Below are 20,500 nucleotides of genomic sequence, written 5' to 3' on the forward strand. Positions count from 1 at the left end.
ATGTTTGCTGGGAGCCCGAGATCGAACAAGCGATTGTTGGACAGTTTTTTTCCCTCTTTTTTCTCTCTCCATTTGTTCTGCACCGCACAGAGTCGAGCTAGTAGTGGACCTCGCAGGACTCGGACCTAAACCGTGAAGTAAAGCCAGGTCGGAGGACTCGGGGGGACGGGGCGAGATTTCTTGGGAAGCAATCTGCTTTGCATCCTCCGTATTCAAAGCGAAGACGCAAAGATGCGGCTGCACCAAGGGACTCGGGATTTCGTTTCCTTTGGTTACTTTTGCCTTGCTGAAAAAAAAAAGGAATTCTCTTGCGTTTGCAGTGTAACATCCAGGTGAGAAACCACAAAGGCACTAATTCTTAGCCTTTTTGCCAAAGGTGCCAATAATTTTGATGGGCACTAGTAATTCTGCCGTAAGCCGTAATTCTGTTTGGGATTATATGAAGGCAGTAGTAAGTACAGATATGGCACTTACTGCAGGCAGAGTAGATCTTAATTAGAGTTGGCTTGTACAAAAGATGGCAATTAAAGAGTCTATCCTTCAGTTAAAGAGTCTATCCTTCAGTTAAAGAGTCTATCCTTCAGAGTCTTTCTTTCAGTTAGATTATATTCTTCAGTTAGAGTCTTTCCTTCAGTTAGATTATATTCTTCAATTAGAGTTTTTCCTTCAGTTAGATTATATTCTTCAGTTAGAGTCTTTCCTTCAGTTAGATTATATTCTTCAGTTAGAGTCTTTCCTTCAGTTAGATTATATTCTTCAGTTAGAGTCTTTCCTTCAGTTAGATTATATTCTTCAGTTAGAGTCTTTCCTTCAGTCAAAGAGTCTTTCCTTCATGTCTGTCTGAAGGACACATGGAGTAGATGCAGTATTTGTTGTCAATGCATCTGGACATGTGAAAGTTTTTTTTTGACATTATAATTCTCCTAATAAACTTCATCTCAATTCCTAGATTTAGATGCCTGGACATGAATAATTCAGTGGAAATATTATAGGTATGATTAAACATGAGCTCATCAGCTCAATAAATAAATAAAATAAATCTACCAGAGTTCCAGAGATCTTAGGATCCTGCAGAGAGCACTTCTGTTCTCCTTATAACAGAACTCTCGAACCATATGGGCAAAACGCACACACACACACACACGCACACGCACACACACACACGTAAAATGCTCTATGAGAGCTTTAGTTCTGGTATCAACAGTGTTTTCATAAGGCCAAACTCTCGCACATGAGCAAAAGTGACTACGGTGCTAAATCATTAAACGCATCTTACAGTTCTAGAGTCCTTGAATGATTGCTGAATCACAAGCTTGATGAAAGAAAAACATAGAACCCTACACTGTCCAATCCACTACCCAGCCTGCCAATCCACTACCCAGCCTGCCTACAGTCCAGTGCTTCATTTGAACTAGAATAAGCTTTGCGTGTTTCCCTTGACGGTGGTAAGTAAACATGCCATACAATAAGGCCGGGGGGGGTCTTTAGGGAGGAGTCAGAGCAGGCTATACAAAAGACCCCCATTAATGAAGCATGCAAAGACAGTCTGACAGGAGTAATCCAGCGTCCCCTGCTACAACCGCTCCTCTTCACCCCCTCCGCCCCTCTGTACCGGCATATGAAGATGGGGATAGGACGCTCCGGCTGGCCAGGAAGGAAGGCAGGAAGTGTTACAGCACATGTCACAGAGGTACGAGGTTCTGGAGTGGAAGGACAGCGGACAGCCGTGGGTGCGTGGGAATGCACACGTCAGCAGTGCCGCAAGCAAAACGGTGCCCTACTGTTGGAACCCAGAACAGATCGCCTCTACACCCAGGATGTCATGTCCCGACTCAGCTCGACCAGGACTGCATGTTCTCCCCACCAGCCCCACAGTGGCAAGGGTGCTGTTGCATCACACACACACACACCAACAACCGTGTGCTGCGTCCTAATTCACGTGGCACAACACAGAGCCAGTATGCCTGCGTTCACTGAGCACCATCTAACCGACAGGATCCATATGAATACATATCAATTACCAAAATTACCTACATGGCATAAGCTGTGTATATATGACTGGGATCAGAGCATTGGTTCAGCTTATGACCTCAGGAGGTTGTATGAATGCGATGCGTGTGTGTGTGTGTGTGTGTGTGTGTGTGTGTGTGTGTGTGTGTGTGTGTGTGTGCATGCGTGCGTGCACGCATTTGTGTGCAGGAGAGATAGTGTAGGGGTGTGTGATTATATGTGTGTCTGAGAGAGACAGTATGTGTGTAGGTGTGCATTTGTGTGTGCAAGTTGCATCAGGTCAACAGCTGATGTCTTCTCCAGTGACATTCTCTTGCAGACTGTAGAAGCGTGCACACACACACACACACACACACAGACACACACACACACAAACAAATACACACATACGTGCACAGAAACAGCACTGTGAGCAGTAGCTTTCTCATGTGTAGAGTGTGTGCAAAGCCCCTGAGAATCAGTGGCCTTCACAGAGACATGCAGGTACAGGACTGAGTCTGTGGACAGTCTGCAGTGACCTCCACACGACATGACAGCAGGGACCAGAGAAAAACAGAAGGACAAGACACTTTTCTCACCTCCACGTCCCCGCAGAGGGCAGAGTTAGTGCGTGGTGATCAGTCACACAGAAGTGTCCACACTAACACAGGAGTGTCTCACAGTTAGAACCATGCGAACGAGGCATCTTAAACAGCCTGAACCACTTCAGACAAGCTGCAGACACAAACAATAGCTCAGGCTCAATGTTTACAAGTGTATTTATGCCAAGTCTGCTGGACCAATATGACTACGTTCATATTATAGTGTGGGCGTGGAACAAGTGTCTGTTTTTGCCTACATGACATAAATGATTATGGTTTTTTTTTGTTTGTTTTGTCTGTATGAACGTATACTATGTCCTAATCTGGATACACAACTGATCCGTAGCTTTAGGATTGCAGTGAAAACTGTCAGTTTGGGTGCATTTCTTCTCCACTTCACTGCACAATTCACTGGATCACTGGATCACTGGAACCAGAATTGGGCCCTAAGGCCTGTAATATCAGCCTGATGTTCTCAAATCGTTCTATATCTGGGATGTCCAACTTGGTCGTGGATGGCCCCAACTTTCAGTACTTTCTGCATTTTAACATTTCCAGGTCAACACATGAAGCCAACTCCCATAAGAAAGGAAAATCAGGGAAAAACACAAATCCTACACATCTCTGCTGTTCGTCCTGGAGACAAATGAGACACGATGGAAAGAACATGGACTTTTGATTAAGTCTCCTGACTGTGAAGTTTTTTTCCTGAGGCTGTTCATGGTAAGCTGTTGCCTATAAACTCCTCCTATACTACGTTATGTTAGTGAGCGAGTTACAGTATCTTCAGATGCACAGTTTTCAGGTAACTTCAACTAATGTCATGAGATAATTAAGCTAGCTGACTATCAATAGGGTTTGCTGGTGTGTTGCAGAAAGCAAAATCATTGACTAGTCTAATGACTCAATATGAAAAGCAGCGACAGGCTTACGCTACTTGGCAATCTTTTCAGAAAAGTCCATTTTTATGGATTTTTACTGTCAGTCACCATCACCTTTCAGTGATTATCGCTTGTCGCAGACCCAGAATTTTACTATTAAAACATGAAAATATGTCATTAACATTTTCGTTATTAAAAGTTTGTTTTATCTACTTATCCAAAGAAAAACCTAAATAACTGAAGTGTAAACAATTTCAGTATTCAGTGTGTCATGACAATTTCTACAGATGTTTAGACGGAATACAGATGTTCCATGGTACTACTCATTTCCACCACACGCAACAAATTTGCCCGTAAAGGTTTACAACATGCTGAGAAATCACAGGCATAATTTTGATGTTGACGCTGACAGTCGTGCACTTGTGAAAATCGTGAGCTAGTCAGTAATGTTGGCTTAATGTATTAACTATGTGCTGATCTAAGTTCATTAAGTTACTTAGTTAATTGCATGGGATCTCAGCACTGTCTAAACTCCTAGAGCATGCAAGTACGTTAAATAGAATCAGCCTTTAAAACCAGTAGATTCTACATGGTGTGTTATAGGGTTTATTAAATGTTTCTTAAAAATATTTTTATCAATATTTACATCCTTAAACATTGTATTTTGTATTCATCAGAAGCCTTTTTGTTCCCATAAAGAAGAAAAAAGAACTATTTTAGACAAGACTTCTGCCTCATATGTCAGACAACCAAGCCCTATGTGGTCTGCAAAGTTGTCTAGTATGTCACACTTTTGGCCAACTATGTTACAGTACCTGGAGTAACTGCATTAGGAAATAGTACACAGATGTTTAGTGCCTCCTCTGTTGTCTTACCAGCATGTTATACCCTGAAACAGTTTTTCATAAGGACAAAACTAAACCACTGTGGAAAAGCTGGCCTTCCCATACCCTGATTATTTCAAATTGATAAAAATCTATGCACATATAATAACCAGTTTATTAGTAATCCTACACCAATCATGTTCATGTTATTATATTATTATTTTAATAATATAACCTAGTATAATTACTATAGTATGTTATACACATACTATAAAGTTACCACATACTGTTCATTATAATTACTATAAGATCACGTGTAATTTATTAGATATATTCTGTAATATTTCTGTAGTTTTTCTTTGTGTCTGAAGTGTGTCTGAAAAACAGAAACACTACACTTACCGTATAGTAATACTATACATTTTAAAACAGTTATTGTATAACAATATAATACATTCTTGTGTGTTTAATTAAATAATGATGTTAGGGGACTTTATAGTGCCATTGCTAAATAATTAGTCTTAAAATAGATTAAGCGAGACAAGAAAGCGATCTCCCTGATCTGTTTCTCAAGCCAAATTATCCACTTTGAGTCCCTTTATCTTAGAAATATTGTCAAAGATCAGTCTTTGAGCAGTAAAACTTTGCTATGGCTTCTGCAGTGCTGATACTCGCAGAAATGGAGTCTGACACCTCTGCGCTGCGTTCAGAAGGCAGGTTTAGCAACAGATAAATCCTTTACTTCCCTCTCCCACAATCCCCGTGTATGAACTGGCAGAGTTCCCTTACACCGACTGTATAGTTAGAAACACAGCTGCGCTAACTCGGAGAATTTTGGCACCCAGCGCTGCTCCATCCAGTGCACCGTGCAAACACGTGCACCCTCCCTCGACGCTCGCGGGCTGATGCCGGAAGTCGCCGAACACAGAGCGCCTCGGCAGGGAGACGTCTAGCATGCGCACGCACGCACACACACACACACACACACACACACACACACACACACACACACACACACACACACACACAAAAGGCGCCGTGGGCGCGCCTTCGCGCTCGGCTCTGCCCCTGGCCACCGGCGCGGAAAGCGCCCGCGCTCGTTAGCACGCGGGAGCGGGCGGAGGTGGCGCTTTTCAAAGACAAACAGCTTAATTAGCACCAGCGCAGCCTTTATTAGGTTTGGCTTTAGATAGTTTAAAAATGCTGCTTAGAGCATTACGGCGCCGATCCTTTAATCACACCCCCGCACAGATTTCAGGCACGCGCTTATTTTGGGGGGACGTAATTAGGTGTCGCGCCTCCCTGTGGATCGCAGTGTGGACCAGAGCGCTGCTACAAAGCGCCATGCTGCTTTTTGGGTCACAGCGATTAAGCCCACACCCCATCCACGATCAAGACTGCGGAGGGGACAATTACCCGTATACACAGGTGAACCAATTACAGGAGGCACCAGTGACATAACAAGCAATTACTGGAAGGAAAACGGGGGAGTCTGTCTTGTTTGTAATCGTGGAAATGCAATGTGAGATCCTAGCGAGGAACTGTCCATGTGCTGCTTGGTGTGATCACAGTCAACTGATGGCGTTCAACAGTCTAAACGAGGCACAGAAACCAGGGGAGATTGTTACTTCTCCACCTGAAGAGAGCGTCTCCGAGCGCTAGATCCGCTCTCACTGCAGGAGCTGAAAGGGGGCCGAACAGGCCGAGATAGAAGACGCTGTGCTGCAAAAACATGTTACAGCTCACAGTGGGAACCTGCTCCTGTATAGAGAGGGGGGGTGGGTGGAGGGAGAGAGAGAGGTGGAAATACAGGCGAGTGGGAAGGAGAAACAAAGACATAATCTGCATGCTGCCGGCCCTTCTCTTCCTCTGACCCGAGCCGGCTGGGTTGGGTCGGGCCGGTAAAGCCTGGGGTTTGGTTGGGTGTGGTCGGTGTACATGGGCGTTCGGTATCAGATTGTTCTGTAGGCCACGAACGCCGAGCGTCTGAATAAACCATGCGCCTCTGCCCTGGGTGTGTACGAACCCAGGCAGCCAGGCACACGCCTCGCACGGCGGCGCGCTTCCCTGCAGGAACGAGCAGAGAAGGGGAGAGAGGTTGTAGCACTAATGTGGGTCAAGTCACCCAGGGCAGCGGAAGCATCATTCGGGCAGCTCACGGGGTCGGGGTGGGGCGGGGTGGGCTTGGGAGATGAGCGGCGCTGGTGACCGCGGGTGAGGCGTGTGCCAGGACCAAGAAGGACAGAGCAGCGGGGGGGAGGTGGAGGACCATCTGTCCCCAGAACAGAGCGCACATTACTGGGATAGAGACCAGACCACAGCGTACACACAACAAAAGATTGCCGTCTGTATGGGCGTGTGTGTGCGGTTAGTTGATTATAGATGCAACCTTTACTGTGGGTGCTGTAAAGTGGTGGCAAGTGAATTTGCAGACCGTAGTGTCTGAGCAAAATGTTCAGAACAGCGAGGGGAGAGTAGTGTTCTGAGGTTGGTATGTGTGGACAGGTGGGTGTGTGTGTGTGTGGGTGTGTCTGTGTGCGCACTTGTCCTCAAACTGGGAGCCAAGGTGCATTAATGAGGATCTCCTGCAGAGAAATGTGCCCACTGCCAGTGCACACCCCAAACACAGGCCGCCCTCGCCCCGAAGGGGGCCGTCAGTCATTAGACTATAAACAACCTTGTTGGAGCGCTGGCCTCCCAAGCCGCCTGTCACGTTAAAGGGCACGGGCTCGGAGACTCAGCCTTCTGCTCCGACTTCTGCGCCGTGCTCAGCCGCTGGTCCCGAACCACGGCAATGTTTCAAATGACATGACAGCCCATGCGGGCGGGCCGCTTCGGACACACGCGCGGCCACTCTGCTGGGATGGGCGGGAGTCGCGCCGGCGTGCACCTTCTTTTTGGCCTTTACAGAACGAGCACGGCTCCCTCTGACCCCTACCGCGAACCGCTCCTCGTGGGAGGGTTTCCAACACACAGCACTACGTGGGACACGAGCCTCCCAGCTGGCCGAAGCGCGAGCGTCTTTTTCCTCCCCGCCATCTCGCTTTCGCGGTAGGGGATGGGAGAGAGCAGAAAGGCAGAGACAGATGCTGCATGCTGAAAACTCAATTACGCCAAAGCCCAGAGGATTAGCCCGGGCCTTCGCCAGTGCCAGGACTGTTCCGCGCGCAAACGTGCACGTGAAGACGCGGCGAATGGAGAGATAAGGAAAAGAGGAAAGAAGACAAAGAAAAGTTGATCATGCAGAACAACAGATGGACAAACTAGAGTGAGCCTCTCTCTCTCTCTGCTTTAGGGACACCTCGACTCACACACACACACACACACACACACACACACACACACACACACGCACGTCACGTTTTAAATGCAGCGTGCTACAAACAAATGGTCTTAGCCTGCGCCTCTCTGTCAGTGAGCATTAGCTCGGGTGCTGTCACTTCCCTGTGAAAGGCCTTGCAGGCTTTGGCTGGCTATGCCGTGCCACCGTCTACGTTAAAGCCGCTTGTGAAATCAGCCCCGATGCAGCTGTCAGGCACGACGCGCTCGCCCTTCAGGCTGGAAACCAACAGCCATCATTTATAAAGAATGAATTGTGTGTGTCACAGCCAGCGCAGAGTTTCCAGCGCCTCTGACAAAATAAACAGACCAATCATGACCTTCAGTCAGGAGTCCACTCGGTCTGTGGTGCAAAGGCATTTTTGGCCCAAACAAAAAAGGCTGTCTTATCGAAAAGGATGAGCCAAACACACTGCAGGGGCCTCCAAGTGTTGGGCAAGGAAGTGGAACCAGTTAGAACTGTCCCATCAGGCTGTGTGGTGCCTCACCGCTGATGTGCCTTTATCTCCTGGGCTCTACTGGGCTCTAGAAAGCTAAAGATGTGACCGAAACCAAAGCAAAATGTGAACTGTTCATCAGAGTGCAACCACTGCAGCAGGTCGCCCTACCCTGTCCTGCTTGCATGCCCGCAACACACGCAGGGCCCGCCTGCAACTCACACCCTCACACGCTGGCAAACAGCACACAGACAAAAATGCACTTGTTTACATGCTTGTAAGGGTACACCCACTTAGCCAGTGCTTACAGGATGTTACAAATTGGTGTGGTTATTAACAGTGTTCTAAAAGAAGTGAGGTAAACAGCAGGTCATAAACTGTTGGCAGGCCCAGTTTATTTATGAACACTGCAATCCAGCGTTGCCCAATGAGGACGTATTCTTTTTTAATCCTTTTTCCTTTTTTAGGCTACCTTTAGAGATTTTCCTCGCCACCGTCTTTGGCTTTGAAGGGTCTAGTCTTGGTTCCCGTAAAGCTCCTTTGAGACAATGTGCTGTATAAACCAGCTGAGCTGAACGTGAGCTCGCTAGGGAGGAAAAATCAGACTTTGGGCGACTAGAACCGAGTTAATCGGCGCTAGCAAAACCTCGACTACCTTACAGAAGATACACTGATCTCACGTATGAGTCTGATCTCTGAGCAAGTCCCATTGAAAGAGCCATGAAAGTGTGGTATGAGCAACCCGCAGGTCGGTGCAGTCGATAGCGTCAACCTCAGAACCATGCCCGGCAAAGGCAGCGACCAACCGTGCGGTGCAAGCCTGAGCCGGACCCCGAGAATCTTTTCTACTTTTCGCCAGGCTATAAAATCCAGCCAGTAGACAGCAAATATTGAGTTGCGTAGAGGTACTTAATTAGGCTTGTCTCAGAGCCTTGTTTGAAACCGCGCCAGGAACGTAAACTATAAATTTTAGCAAACCCTGCTTAAGCCAGACTGGTGTCAGGCTGAGCAATGATGGGGGCGGGGCTACCGAGGCCCAGCCCCTAGCTCAGACCCTAGTTTTTATTTAACTGGAACAAGAGAACAGGTCCCCCCAACCTGCCAGCCGGCTTGTAATGGGTGGAGGAGACTTACACCTGTCGTTCTGCTACCGATCTGGTTAAGCAGACTCCTGGGGCCGATCTCACCCTGGGACAGCTATGGTTCCCTTTTACACAGTCGTACCCTCCACTAACCCCTCCAAGGGTCACTGTCGCAGAATGGCGCACAGAGCTCCAGTCCCTGGCCCTTGTCCGTGGACACTGCTCCCATCTGTCCACTGACTGCACCTGTCCCAGTAGCTTTGCCTGCTTCCCACAGCAGCTGGGGGTTCATTCCATGTCCTGGGTTCCCTCTCGTAGGCCAAGGGCGTGAAGTGGGTGAAAGCAATCAATTCCGCGACCTCAGCCGACCCTTCTATATATGGAAAGAATCCCCAGGCAGCCCTTAGACACAGAGCTGAGCATCATAAAACACAACAAAGGGGCTTCATGGACCCAGCAGCAAGTGAGAAGTGCCTATTAAAGCATGGAGCTGATTTACTGATTCTTGTATTGAACTGTGGCAGACAGGAGTGAAGGAAGTCCATACCACTCTCAGTGTGGCCCACAGAGGAAGTCTGTGTCAAGAGGAGAAGGCCGCTTGTTCTGTCATTAAGGGAGGAATCAGGGTGCTATTTTAGAAACACGCGTATGGTGTTAGCATAGTGTTATCACACTCAGAGCAGTTTCATCCATACAATAATGCTTCAATGCTCAAGTACCTTAACTTGCAACTTATACCTATGATCAATGTGAACGCGTCATAAATATACACTAACGTGGATGTAATAAACTTTTTTTTTTTTCATTTTGCATAAAAATGATGGCCAAAAAACAAACGCACAAGTGTTTACCAACAGGTTCAGACCTGGCAAAGTGGTTAAAGTAAACCGAGAGACAGTGAAACACTAGCCAGTGAATAAAACTGAGCCCCGTGCCCCCATACCTAGTGCTCAGTTGGCTGCGAAGAGCCTCCAACTTGCACTAATACGCCGACTCGACGCAATCCTATTCACACGCACCTCGCAAAGTTCGCCATCTGTGCGGCCAAAACGGAGATCTCATCACAGGGTGTAATTGCTGTCCCTGAGGGAGAAACACAATCTCCTTCGGGAGTGAACAGCAAACACGGGCTCATTGTCGCTACATAGAGGCCAAGCGGCTGATGCAGACTTCAGATTTCATTCTGAAGCTCTAATGGTTTGACACGGGATATTTGACGTCTTATCCCGCGTGTGATTGCAATAAGGCCAAGTTACGTGTAATACTGATATGGTAGAGGTAGTCATTTTCACAGCATAACTGACTTGACTCACTGCATAATTAGAAGGATACTGCACTTAAATGTAACCTCTGACCACAGCAGTTCTTAGTCATTTCACCAGTGTCGGATTTCACTCACTGTGAATTGTCAGCAACCCCAGTAATAGTAAGGAAACACGCCAAATCTGCTCTAAAATGAGCATGTGCACTGCGCTGTGTGGGCTGTACGTAGCGTATACGCCTCACTATGCTACACATGCACTGGGCGTGACCTTTCTGGAAAAAAAACAGGCACAAAACGTACATTTACCAAGCACTTTTATCCAAAGCCACTTACAATTATGACTGAATACAACTTGAGGGTTAAGGGTGTCGCTTAGGGGCCCAACAGAGGCAACTTGGCAGTGGTGGGGCTTGAACCAGCAACTTTCCGATTACAATTGAAGCACCTTAACCACAGAGCCACCACTGCCCAGGACCCTGCCTTTGGAAAATCCTGTTTATATTCCAGCAGTAACACTTCCCCAAGAACACGGTTAGTGGCACATCGCGGTTCCTGCGCGTGATCAGCGTGGTTCTATCTACGTCTCCACAGCTGACTGTATTCTTTGTCATACTACATGCTGTCGCCTTCGATTTGTGGCAGTGCCTATTATAAAAATAACTGAATTTGGACTGAACTGAATTAAAAACTGGGATCTAGGATGCTTAGAGCTGAGGTCCCTAGACTAGGAGCAGTGTTATTTCAGTCTAGCAGTAGCACACAGTGCTGCGGTATAAGTTTGTTTTGATTTATGCTCTAAGCGAGTAAGAAACAGCAGATCTGTGTTAGCAACATTATGAATATGATATGGGGTATCACGAATGCCACCTCGTTATGCCTATCGATGCTATTTGAGATTTACCTCCGTAATACGTTTTCCAACATAAGTGGGCAACATAAGTGAAATACCACAAATTCGTCCAAATGAGACACCTTATCTCCACACAAACAAATAGCATGGAGTATGCTTCAGAAACAAACCAATCCACCCAGATTGTAATCCTGAAATCCTGAAAATCCCTAAATGCCTTAATCTCACACCTCCACATAAAATGACCTATAAGGCAATCTTGGAGAATGCAACTACAAAAATAATCGTATCCACAAGACTAACTAGGTCTATAACAACAAACAATTCATTATTAAATTTAAGTGTACATAAGTACATAAAATTGTTCAGATTGAATGATTCTCTCATATCCTACTTCTGCTGTAAAAAGTGGGAATTTCACTTTGCATACTGAGTGGTGCGTATTTGCAATCCTTATATTGCCGTCCCATTTTCCTGTACGACACACGTGCTCTTTGGGATTAATCCTCGTGGTCTGTGTGTACACCAGTCCTGCTCCAACCCTGTCCGGGCTCCCTGCACCCTGACCAGTGGCTTCCTCACACCGCTGCACCCACATTCTGCTGCCTTACGGGAGCACTACTTCTAAACAAACATAGCATCATTATTTCCTCATTAACTTACTTTTAGTGACTTTTAAGTATACTGATGGAAATGTCCTGAGATTAGGCACTTTGGGAAGCAGACGCTGGCCTAAATCTTGATGTGTTGTCTCCTTTAAAGGAAATTGAGACACAAACATTGGTATCGCGCAGCAGAAGTCTCAACAAGTCTTCTGCATGCTTTATAACATGCAGACTCTGTGTTTTCTGGCACATTCTGCATGAAATGATGTCATGACTGTTTTATAGGAGTATCTGGTTTGTTTTCCATAAATAGTGCAGCTCTGCACACGCACATTTACCCACAGAACTTCAGAACATTAAAAGGAAAAAAAAAAATTCGGTTTCGAGATGGACAAAAAGAAGCAGAGAAGGAGGGAGTGACGAAGAAGAAGAGAGAGAAAGAAACAAAGTGAAGGAGATGGAAATAATAAGCAGTGGCCTTCGAAGGCCCGGCAAAGTGTGCTGTACCTTCTCAGGTGGGTTTGAGTTCCAGAAGACATCTGAGGTCGGTGTGAGGGCATCTTACATCACAGCTCCAATCAGCAGACTGCTCAAGAGCTGTCAGGATTACCGCCCCACTCACATCAATGCAGGCAGGTGTTTGCGGAGTTTACGAATAAGCCACCTGCTTTCCAGCCAGATGACAAAATAATTAAAAGTCCCTACGTGACCCCTCAGCCTCTTTGCATCCCACTAAACACTAGAACAACAAACAATGTGGTTTTGGTTCCGTTTTTGACTGCAGTTCACCATAAATAAGAAAGCACACATGACAACTGGTCCTGTGATGCGTGGGCGTTAAGCGTCCTTGCCGCTCCTTTCGCGCGTGGTAGGACGAACCTTCTGAGCCCACGCGGGAGACGTAAGGAGGCCTGCAAGCAATCGGGAAAAAGGCGGGGCCAGGACCCGGGCTACCAATAGGAGAAAAGTCGCGGCGCAGCCCCGGCAACGGGGCCAAGAGACAAGCAACGGTGACAGGCCTAGAATGCAGGTCACCCGTTTCAGTAAACAGGGCAGTGATGAGGACTGGCTGGGATGAAGACTGGTGCAGATGGAGTCTTCCTCCAGGGCTCTACAGCGCTGCATGCAACAGCCTCGTGCCATCACGTTTACTACACGTGTTTACTACACAGTCCGGAAGACGCAACCACATTAGAGACCATCCGCACAGTGCACTGCCAGTGGAAGAGCCTCCAAACCTGCAGACTTCTTAAGCGTAGCTGCTCAGATCCTGTACAAGCTCACTATCACATGTACCTTTTAAACCTAAACTAAGTGCATTTCCACTTTGAAGTGGCAGGTTGTAAACAACAACAACACACAACAAACACCACCCAAAAAAAAAAAAAAAAAGCCATAAATAAAAAATAGAGCAACAAAATGATCAAATTCACTCTATCGCTTCGACGCTCCAGTGTGGATTCAAAGTTCATCTCACCTCAGGTGACACTCTCACTAAGAGCCTCAGAGGATACGTCCAGCGCTCCAGGGGCCCGCGGGGGCTTCGGAGCAGGAAGAGAAGGCGCTCCAGTGCCGGAGCCTCTGCGAATGGCGCTGCGTATTTCTGTCACTTTGGAACGGTGGCCGGCTCGGGGCTAAATCTCCCAAAGATTACACGAGACAGAAGTGGCCCGCGCTTGCAATGCTAGCGTCTGCCACTAGGGGTTCGCTGGGCCACGGAGTACACAGGTTACAGGGGCAAACGGATCTCATTACAAACGATGGATCATAAGTCAAGTGGTTCTAAACAAAGTAAGTAACGCGGTTGAAAATACATTTCAGCAGAGAAATGCGACCGTAATGCTGATATGACAGTATACTCGAAAAAAATTATGTTGCGTAGCCTGTATGTAGACCAAAGTCCTTAAGACAAAGGTTTTAAAAACTCCAAATTATTGACATGGTGGTCCTTTTCGGAGGTAAAAAGACAGAAGAAGAAATATCATGCAAATGTGTTATTATTATTATTATTACTCCCCACCAGACCCCTTAAGAAAGTCGTGGACAAAACGACAGATGTTATGGGTAGTCTATGTTCTGAGTACTCCGTGTTCTGACTAGACGACGTTCTGTGTTCTCAGAAGTCTATTTTCTGACTAGTTTGTACAGAATGTAGATACTGGCACAAAAGCAGCAAGATCATTATCAGTAGATTTATAGACACAATCACACTGATCTAGGGCCAGCATAGAAAGAAAGGACCAGAAAAGTCTATCAATATCGGAATGATTTATGAGGGAGGGAGGACCGATTGGTCTCGCCCCTACAGCAAATAACATTTCGACAAACCTGTTGCCTTACTTTAAAGTGAAAAAGTTTGCAATATAAAAAGTTTAATAAATCCTGGAAGCAACAGATGAAACCAAATATCAAGTTCTGTGTGATATTTAAAGAGGAGGACGATGGGAAAAGCATATAGGCACTCACTTCAGACATTTCGATATTCAGGATTCAGATACAGTGGTTACACAGGATGTGCAAAGTAAGGTGGTGTTTTTCTCTTCATTTCCCACCCAAAACAAAGGCCCAGTCTTTGACCAGTACTTTGCTTTCACCTATTACAGAAAGATTGACTTGCAATATTAAAGAGAAATATGATAGAGACTCTAATCATGGATAACTGACAGTTCAGAATGTTTAAGAATGTGCCATTTTTTAAATTAGAACATTTGTACAAATTTGTTTTCGTACTATTATTTTTTAAGTAACCAAGATTTAAAAACTTCTTAGACACTAGTAATGCATTAATATAATCATCAAACACAATTTAAACATTGATTAATTACAACAAAAAGGTTTTCATTTGAATGTTTTATGAATTATGCATTCATGATGCCGTCAACAAAAGCAAGCACTGAGAATGCATGCCATTGCAAGCTATCGTACAAAACCCCTCAGCAAACGTTTCTTTGGCAACCCTGTATCCCCTTTGTCTCCATGGCAATGGTTGGCCAGTTTACATTCTGTTCCCGAGATGCAAGAGCTCGTTTTTACGCAATAGGTCATTAGCGCAGTAGCGACCCGAACAAAACCGTGTACGGGGCATCACACGTCGCAGATTGCGGCCACTGTGGAGCGAATATTTCCGGATGAGTCTGTTCTTTCAAGAACTACCTACGTGCAAGTTTATAAGGCTGACGTAAGAAATCCAACAGGGTACCTGTGACATGAGGCTTACGGCCACGATGTTAACGCGGCAGCTCGGAGATCTCCATCCGTCATACACAGACCGGATGGGGTCTTCTAAGAGCGTTTTTTTTTTTATCGATTTATCTAAACACGCAAAATACAAGTTTGTACTACGTAAAAATATCTCCACGATGCGAAAGCATGGTGCCGCTAATAAAAGCCTGCAGACTATTTCGTGCTTTGAGCAGAACTGGTTCTCTGTGTGTGCAGAAGGCTAAAAGGACAATGCAATGAATGGGGAGGGTGAATGAGGACGGTCGCTTTAAACCAGATGGAGGGGCAGCAGTCAGGCATCGCGAGCCTCTTACCCTTGGAAGCATCCTTTTCTTCTTTAGGCTTATCCACTTTTCCGCTCATAGATCCCCGATTGGTTGTCTAATTCCCGGTTTAGACTTGAAGCGTTGGCTCCGAGGTTGCCCACTGTCTTTTCTATGAGGTCCTTGCCAAATCCAAAACAAAGGAGCCAGGTGTTGAGGTAAGGGCTCTGCAAGAAACCATCGAGAGATTATACAGATCATTTATTTGTTGAATTCAAGAGCAGAGCAAAGGCGACTTCAGTCTGCAGTCAGTGCATCGCTGAGCAATGCAGCCGGATACAGCTTTCGTGGGAACAAAAGCGGCCACTTTCAAAAGCGCGCGTTAGTTACAAGTCCGTCAGGATCCTTCAGCGACGGAGACTGGCGGCGGTTACGTATATGCATGGATGTAGACCTCATTCTAACGTCAAGCTCCGCGGTCTTACCTTCTCCCCTTCACATTTCCTCCCGCGTTAACGCACATTGAGAGAGAGAAAGGCGCATCCACCGCGACTGTCGCTGCGTGCCATGGAAAATCACGAGCCCTCTCTGCTGTAGCGAGCGAGCGAACAAAAAGAGGAGAGAGGGAGTTCCACCGAGTGTCAGCCGACGTCAGCTGTGACACACACACACACACAACCTGAGGAACCACCTCATGAAACCACAAACGCGTGTGTGTGTGTGTGTGTGTGTGTGTGTGTGTGTGTGTGTGTGTGTGTGTGTATGTATATATATACACATACATACATACACACCAAGAGGCGGAAAACTGAAAATAATGTGGCGATGAATAACGGTCTGTTGGGATTATAATTGGAAAAATCCCGCCCATTTACCAGTCGTTGGTTTCATTTTGGATTATATTTCATGCTCACATATTTCAGGGCGGTGGGGGGGTCTATTAGGGAGGTGTGACTGTGGGCCGCTGGGAGTACAGGGAGCCTCATACAGCATACATCCCATGTCCTGCCGAGCCTGTGCACATTCAGGACGTTACCTTCAGGACTTTTAAACAGGACATTGCCTCTGCTTCCTCTGACTCACTGGCATTTGTGAGAATGATGAAGACTACAAGCAATGCCTTTGCTGAACGCGCGAACACGGGTCAGAAATGCGGAGACGCCGAATCAATACACACCGAGCGCGTTCAGTAAGAGGAGATCAGGCATGTCAGCCTGCTTCTGATCAATGAACTCTGAGGTCACCAGAAGGCTGACCTGATGAAGGGTGCTGTCAGAAGCATGCGGTCATTCCTGCAGCTGTCAGTAATGGTAGGCTCCTAACTGTAGCAAACCCACTGCGGGAAACATGAGTCACACCAAGGTTTGTTTCCCCACATCACACACCTGTGGAAATGAGGTATTTTCTTCATCCTATTTATGTGAATTAGTCCTTCAGAATGACCCTAACTTGTACTAATCACATATGATATGTATTAATAGGCAAGCCAAGTTTATTTATGTGCTACATTTCATATACACAGCAATTCAAACTGCTTTACAAATAAAAATAGAAAAGCAAATTGATTTAAATATGAAAGATATTGATTTAAATATAAAATTGATTTAAATATAAAAAAGTTATTTAATCATGTACAAGATAAATTAAATATCAAATCAAGTAATAGATAGATAGATAGATAAATAAATAGATGAGAGGTAAAGTTAAAAGACAGAATGGTGGAGTAACATGGTACACAGAGAGCTACAACGCCCTAAACTCAACCGATTGAAGGATGAAAAAGGATCCAGTTCCGTTTAAGGCCCAAACTACGCTCGGCTAAAGAGATCAATGTTCTGGTTCGCATCACTCTACTTGTAGCACCTTTGAGATTTCCCAGAATCCTCCGGGCCGCTCCTCTGAGCTGTGTGTATCATTTTGCTCTTTTCCATGCAGCACCACACACTGCTAATAAAAGCACCAGCCGTGACACCGCAAACGACGGCGTGGCTGTCGGTGGCACTGGCGTCATGCAGCACGCACGGCTCCGGCTCTGACGTTCCCAGTTGGCTGCTGTCCTCTGCCCCGTTCCTGGGGAGGCATCGAGGCAACGCCGAGTCGTCCGACTGGCCGAATAGCCACGTTCTGCAGGGTCACGGAGGCAAAAGGTTTTGGCCTCAGAGTGCCTTCGACACACAGTCCAGCTGGCTCCCCACATAGCATCCACGAATTGCACACCTACCGGCTGCAACCGAAGTCCCGAGCCAGGCTGACTCCAGAACAGAGTGCACTTCACTTAGATGAGGGAGGGCTGTACCGCCATTAGATGGGTTAGTCATGCTGTGCTCATATGCACCCCTTGCTCTGCATTGCCCTGATAGGTACATGGCACTCTGACAGTTACCCAGACATCATTATTGGAGGTTGGGCTATATCGCGCTGTGCTCAAGTCTCATTTTACTATGCCGACATTATATGGTGGTATTTAATGTCATGGTTGCGAGGTGCTCCAGATTACTAAAAAAAGGTTTCTACTGCGTCGGGTTTTAATTTGACACTTGATCTCGTTTAAGGTGAAGTCCAAATGGGAGTTTGCGTCACCAAAGTCCCACTGAGTGGTAATTTATTGACTGTTTTCAAAGAAAGACAGGGACCCGGATGAATCGATTTGTCCCGTCTCAAAAAGCACTCAGGTGCTGCTTTCAGAGGGCCAGTTCTGGCACCGTATGGGATTGTGCTTAAAATAATTTTCTAGGACGGAGAGAAAAGTCTTCTAGGAATGAAAAGAATAGACGAGGTTTGAGAACCACTGTTGTGCCTGTTGTATTTGGACGTGCACAGCTCACTGGAGAAGGCTGATAAGAGAATAATATGCATTCTGGCGAAAGGAATGATTATTACTCTGCTAATCTGACATAATCTGAACTATATATACCTGTGTCTGCTCAACACAGTTAACAATCCATAAAAGCTTTCCAATTAATATTCATAATTTATAACTACTATTCAGTTTTAAGTCTATTCAGTTTAAACCGGAAAAAGAAAACCAAACTGAATCATCAGACAAATTGCACCATAACCCGTGTGTGTGGTGCTAAAGACAGCATCGTGTAGCACATATTGAAGTAACGATATTAAAATAGCACATTTTAAAGGACATCTATATGCTGACAGGGTCAGGCAATAAATTATATTTCCTGGACTTTTCCTGGACTCGGCACATTTAGATCAAGTCTGCAGTTTCAAACCTAATATTTCATCAACCGGCAGCACACAATAGCCTTAAGGTGGAACCTCCTGTGGCATTCATTTGGACCCATTACCTTCCTGCTCTGTGCTTCTGCCACAGGTATATAAAGGCTCTAGTCATCTGGCCAAGTTTAAGTTTTTAAATTTCCAATTCCATTCACATGTGACCTCTGATAGGCCATCCTGGATGTCTTCAGACCAGGCAATTATCCAGTCTACAGCAGGGTATGGCAGGTAAGAAATGTTTCATTACTCACCAGTGATGCACGGTGTACAGTGTAAAAACTCTTCACCAAGACAAGCAAGCCTCTACGGCTCCTGCTCCCAGCGCGTGCAGAAGTGTGGCGTTCCTCGGTGGAGGCGCCGACGTGGACCTTTCTTCAGGAAGGAGACGGATGCGACTCCAGTGGCACCAGACAGTGTTCGCTGCCAGTGGCTTCGTCCGAACACAGTTCTCCGCAAATATCCAGGGGCGTGGAAATATCTGAAGGTCTCCACCTTCCTCCCACGTCCCTCTCTCAGCTCTGGGAGCTTCCAGATGGCTCTTGGGAGCCATTCAGGCAAGACTTCCTGCCCTGCCAGATAAAGAGCAAAGTGGAAAATGCATCTGTTTTCATATGTTTTGCCCATTCATCACTATAGCAGCGTTTTCCACCACTGCTCTTCAAAGTGAGCGATACTAAAAGCACATCCATGGAGTTGTGATGTGGCTAAGGGGAAATTTAGCTTTAAGAATACACTGACATAGGGTTGTCATGTGACCTTTTCCGCTGGGGGCTGTTATCACTCTGTTTACTGTGGTTTTAATTCCTTGACACTGGTGAAGCCGAAACACAATGATGGCCTTTTCCAGTTCACCCATGTTAGTGTAGACCCAGAGGCCATAGTCTTGCGAAACATTTTACTGTGATGCAGACATTGCCTTTTCTCCATACTGAAAAATGATAGAAAATGTCAACATGATGAATGACTTTGGCCAAAAGAGGAACTGCGTGACACACTCCCAAACGTTCACAGTGTTCACAAGACTTTAAATACACTGTGCATCATTTCATTTGGGCTTGGCCATTAGCGTCTGTGTTTTGGATGCACACAGTTCTGTTTACCTCAAATGTGGAATATAAAACCACAGACATGAATGGAATTCTGGCCTGCAGGCAAGCACTCCTTCCCCCTCTCCCTCACTCCTTCCCTCTCTCCTGCACTCCTTCCCTCTCTCCCTCACTCCTTCCCTCTCTCTCCTGCACTCCTTCCCTCTCTCTCTCACTCCTTCCCTCTCTCCTGCACTCCTTCCCTCTCTCCTGCACTCCTTCCCTCTCTCTCCTGCACTCCTTCCCTCTCTCCCTCACTCCTTCCCTCTCTCCCTCACTCCTTCCCTCTCTCCTGCACTCCTTCCCTCTCTCCTGCACTCCTTCCCTCTCTCTCCTGCACTCCTTCCCTCTCTCTCTCACTCCTTCCCTCTCTCCTGCACTCCTTCCCTCTCTCTCCTGCACTCCTTCCCTCTCTCCCTCACTCCTTCCCCCTCTCCCTCACTCCTTCCCTCTCTCCCTCACTCCTTCCCTCTCTCCCTCACTCCTTCCCTCTCTCCTGCACTCCTTCCCTCTCTCCTGCACTCCTTCCCTCTCTCTCCTGCACTCCTTCCCTCTCTCTCTCACTCCTTCCCTCTCTCCTGCAGTCCTTCCCTCTCTCCTGCACTCCTTCCCTCTCTCTCCTGCACTCCTTCCCTCTCTCCTGCACTCCTTCCCTCTCTCCTGCACTCCTTCCCTCTCTCTCCTGCACTCCTTCCCTCTCTCCCTCACTCCTTCCCTCTCTCCCTCACTCCTTCCCTCTCTCCTGCACTCCTTCCCTCTCTCTCTCACTCCTTCCCATACGATACCACTGCACAACTGATCGTGCTCATCAGGAGAGCAAAGT

The 20,500-nt window shown here is 46.6% G+C and overlaps 1 protein-coding gene across 3 annotated transcripts in view; it reads right to left on the bottom strand.

Moving 5' to 3' along the window:
- fgf13a (fibroblast growth factor 13a) overlaps window positions 1–19,049 on the bottom strand; it is an 83,047-nt gene extending 63,998 nt beyond the window's left edge. The window contains exons 1-2 of one of the 3 annotated variants that reach the window (XM_035531955.1): window positions 18,844–19,049; window positions 15,410–15,585 (exon numbers count right to left, since the gene is read on the bottom strand). In XM_035531955.1, coding sequence (XP_035387848.1) covers window positions 15,410–15,458 — 49 coding nt within the window. In that variant the 5' untranslated portion in view covers window positions 15,459–15,585; window positions 18,844–19,049. Of the gene's footprint in view, window positions 1–15,409; window positions 15,586–15,843; window positions 16,023–18,843 lie in introns of those variants that run through there. The other 2 variants (XM_027019175.2, XM_035531956.1) reach the window with 2 other exon arrangements.
- Between the last annotated feature and the right edge of the window lie 1,451 nt (window positions 19,050–20,500).

Source organism: Electrophorus electricus, chromosome 12, assembly GCF_013358815.1.
Source record: "Electrophorus electricus isolate fEleEle1 chromosome 12, fEleEle1.pri, whole genome shotgun sequence".
Lineage (NCBI taxonomy): Eukaryota > Metazoa > Chordata > Actinopteri > Gymnotiformes > Gymnotidae > Electrophorus > Electrophorus electricus.